Source organism: Tigriopus californicus, chromosome 6, assembly GCF_007210705.1.
Source record: "Tigriopus californicus strain San Diego chromosome 6, Tcal_SD_v2.1, whole genome shotgun sequence".
NCBI lineage: Eukaryota > Metazoa > Arthropoda > Copepoda > Harpacticoida > Harpacticidae > Tigriopus > Tigriopus californicus.
In genome coordinates this window covers 115,061-119,163 of record NC_081445.1, presented here as the reverse complement: position 1 = coordinate 119,163, position 4,103 = coordinate 115,061, and the positions used below count along the sequence as shown (strand labels likewise).

The following is a 4,103-nucleotide window of genomic DNA, read 5'->3' as shown; positions in this document are numbered from 1 at the left end:
AGATTCCTTTGAATTTGGGATGGGGATTTTTACCAGCATAAATGACCCGCAGGGAGGCAGGCAGTTTGTAGAAGAGTCTCGGTCCTCTTTCAAGAAATGAGTGGCGCACGTTTGACTTAGTAGTCACATTCCTGTTATAGCTCCAATGGGGTTGGATATAAATGTGACGCTTGCATTATTTCGGTGGTTGAAAGTAATGCCCGTGGTATGGGACACCTCATGGAAGCACTTAAAAGTATCTAACATGGCAGCATACCGTTCGTGTCTCCTTTGCACACTACACATAATAGTCGATCCCATGAGGAAAGTTTAGACAATGCTGTGATCTGTCGAGTGAAGCGCCGGAGTATATTCCCCATCTTGTTGTTCAACCGCTAACTAGATGCAGACTCTAAATCAATGAGGCGTAAGCAAGATGGGATTGTACAATGGATTGGTTGATTCTTGGAAAAATGATTGTGACCTCTCGGATGCTTTGGCCCTTTTCTTTTGATTAAGGCCTATTGTCTCATCATTTTCTCCTTTCAGATTGAAACAACCAAACATCTAATGAACTGAAAGGGTTGGGCACGACGGTTTTTTTTTGCCTAAAGCTCTTGCTAGAACACCTTTTTCTGAGAAAGAATCAGAAATCCGTCTTCCATGGCGAGGAATTATCTATAAAATGTTATTGTTTGCTTAATGGAGCAACAACTATTCACGATGATCATCTTTTTTTCCAACATTCGTTTCGGGTTTTTATACCTATACAGGGGAATGAGTTCCCCGTAAGTCGTACTTGATTAAATAGTTGGTCACATTATGGGTTCGAATTTTGCCGCGCCTTGATCCCTTTATAAGAGTGTGGACTAATCCTTAAACAACTTATCTCTAAGCAATGATTTGACTTTATCTTGAGACTCGCCACCACCCTTAAAAACAACTTTCGGTTCTTTCACGGTTCAAGAAATCATTGTACGTGCTGCATATCTGTGGTATTTTACATCCACCACTATACATTTAGTTATGTTAACAATGGCTTGTCCAACAGTCGCATAAAAGATTATTGTTATCAAATAAAAAGTTAAAGTAACAACAAAAGTTGAATTACTGTTGGGTGCCTCGCCCTTCAGCCAATTCCCATCGACTGCGAGATGCTTTAAGATCTCAAGCTGACTATCTTGTTGTGCATTGGCGAAATCGTAGGAGTCAATGACCTCCTCTGAGTATAATGACCAGACTAACGGTTTGATAGCTTCCCAAAAGATCCAGATCCTAAGAGAGCTCACATTGCGCTCAAGGTTCTTGGAATAACCCAGTAACCCAGTCAAGGGAGATCGAAGCTCAAGCCCAATAATATTTTCACTTCCTGTCTGGCAACCCATTGAACGCCAGCTTCTGGTGCGAATTCCAGCCAGTGTGACCCTTTTGATTACCTTAGAGATCAAACAACGGTGTGGCTCGCTAAATTGAATGAAGGTTCTCGTCAGCTTCCAGAAAGAAATCAGAGGTCTGGCCCCGCGTTGTTTGGGGAGGCGAAGCCGTTCCTTTTGGTTCAATCCCCTCTCTCGTTCTCTCTGAGAATTCGAGAGTTCGAGGGGAGCCCTTGGCTCAGAAGGCAGGATAGGAATATTCCAGCCAAATACAGAAGTGCTCATGCCCTTGAGAGGAAGTTCTCCGGCGCCAACCTAGTTGGGCATCGGATGTAGTTGAGACGAATAAAAGTTGGTTGACACTCGTATCAGGATGACCGTGTCTTATAGCAGCGAAGTGTTCACGTGCAAAGCGACCGGGATCTTTCTGCGGTTATTGTTCCGGTGGCGGGGGTCCATTTACAAATTGGTTTGGTGTGACCTGCTCGTGTACATGACCCTATATTCTGCCCTCAGTCTCACATACAGATTCTTCTTGGACGATGAAGGTAAAGAGAAAATAGCTTCAAATTTCAAGAGACACTTGATCTAGGTAAAGGACTGCACATTGTGTATTAAATGAATTCTATCGAAGGTTAAAGGTGGCATGCAGGGAAAAATACAGATAAAAATCCTCGTCTTTTGTTTGTGATGTTAACCAATCTGCTTGCTGTCTTACATAGGGGTAAGTCCTATTTTGTCTCAGGCATTTATTGACAATATTTCAACGCAGTTATGACGCTTTTCGATTGTGTCAAAATCATCTCAAAAAGAGTCACGTGTCGGATCAGAGCTCTAGCAGCGAGACAACAGCGCATATTTTTGCGGACATCCTTACCGCTACTGGGCATGGGATTTTCAGCACTTCAAGATGAAAGAGTTATGAATATTTTATTTGCCTTTCAATTAACACAATGCCTGAACCATCAACCAATGAAAGCAACCGGATCTGGCTAGCCCTTGAATATTTGTAAGGTGGATCCGAAATTTTGGTCAAGAGCTTGTCCAAATCTGTCTTAAACCCTGCTACAGGACCAACGCCTACGTTTTTCCTGCGAATATATGGGGAAAGCAATGTCTTTTGCATTTTCAAAAACCTACTCAATGTTAACTGGGAGCACACTTAGTTAGCTCTTGAATATAAATCATGATGTCATCTATTAAGCTACTACTTAGCTACATGGGATTTTGTGGTCCAAATTTCATCGGTTCTTTTTGCCCCAACGATTTTCAATGTCACAAAAATGAAAGATTGTTTTTATTTTTCTTGCATAATTTCAAATTAACTCAAAATCTTATACAACCATATCTACAAGTGTCAAATTAGCATTATTTACGAACCATCTAATGGACGTTTAGTTGAGCGGTCAATGAAAATTTCACAAAAATCAATGAAGCCTCAAAGAAGCTATTTCTAATCAGTTTCAACAAAGTCTTCAAGATACGACAAAATCTATTACGATGTCTGTTGTATGTATTGTCTTCAGAATTCAAGTGAATTCGTAACTAAGTGTACACACGTTGATTGAAAAACGCATTTTCAAAGATTACACTTTTAGTGTGTTTTAGGTGACATTATATAGCTTTTTGAGTTATTAAAAGACTATGCAAGAAAAAAGAAAATGATCTTTCATTTCTGCAATAACCAAGATGTTCATCATTTACCTCTACCCACCAGTTTTTGTACTATTTGCAATTCCCCTCTTCATTTTCCATGTGCAATGAACCAATTCTAGTCATACTCATCGTGATATCACTTTTAAATCAACTGTTTCATCATTCTTGACCACTTCATTCTTTTATCCTTGAATCAATTTTTGCATATGATATTTGTACATCAATTCTATGTATTTTACAATCTGACATGACCAACCAAGAGTCGTAAAAAACAAAAAAAATAGATTTTTGTGATATTGAAAGTCGGCACCAATTTGTTGGGAAATGGGGCATGCTCACGGGGTCGTTGTTTACCCCTTTGTGCTTTAGCGCCCCCTTTTTGACTTACGTAGGGATGGGTCGAGTTTTTGGTTTTGGCACGAGTCAAATACAATAGTGTCGAATTAATCGGAGATGTTATACAAAAGAAACAAAGGATAGTGCTAGAAACGAAAAAAGATAAAACTTTAAGCTCGCTTTGACACAGAAGTTTAATTTTTGGTTGAAAATATGGTTACAGTTATACGTTTGACACATCCCTACATATCCGAAAGATGGCGCTTGTGCGCAAAGGGGTACAAAAAACCAAAAAAAACTGATCCTGTGATCCTATCCCATTGAATTAACATATAAACGGGGCATTTTGGGGCAAAAACAATGAAATTTGGATCACAAGATCCCATATAACTAAGTAGTAGTTTAATAGATGACATCATAATTTATATTCAAGAGCTAACTATGTGTGCTCCCAGTTTACATTGGGTAGTTTTTTGAAAATGCTAATTTCTATAATGCTTTAGGCACGTAAGTTTTTTATGTGGACTAGAATTCCATATAGCACCAAAGTCAAAGTTGTTCTTTATGATTTTCTGAGGAATAAAATTCCAAGATGTGTTTGGGCATTTCCGTCAAAACTTTAAAGGGTATTTTGCAACATCTGTGCTAGAGCACTGGAGGGAGATGTTAGGTCAGATGTAGGAGGTTCCAACATGAGAGTCGAAATTGATACATGTACGTCGTAAAGTCCTCAAACATATCATGGGACTGAAACTATCT

At 39.3% G+C, this 4,103-nt stretch overlaps 1 protein-coding gene across 1 annotated transcript in view; it reads left to right on the top strand.

The window, feature by feature from the left end:
* The first annotated feature begins 1,620 nt into the window (after nucleotides 1-1,620).
* Nucleotides 1,621-4,103, top strand: part of LOC131882368 (bestrophin-2-like) — a 9,264-nt gene continuing 6,781 nt past the window's right edge. The window contains exon 1 of the mRNA XM_059229493.1: nucleotides 1,621-1,941. Coding sequence (XP_059085476.1) covers nucleotides 1,726-1,941 — 216 coding nt within the window. The 5' untranslated portion in view covers nucleotides 1,621-1,725. The remainder of the gene's footprint in view (nucleotides 1,942-4,103) is intronic.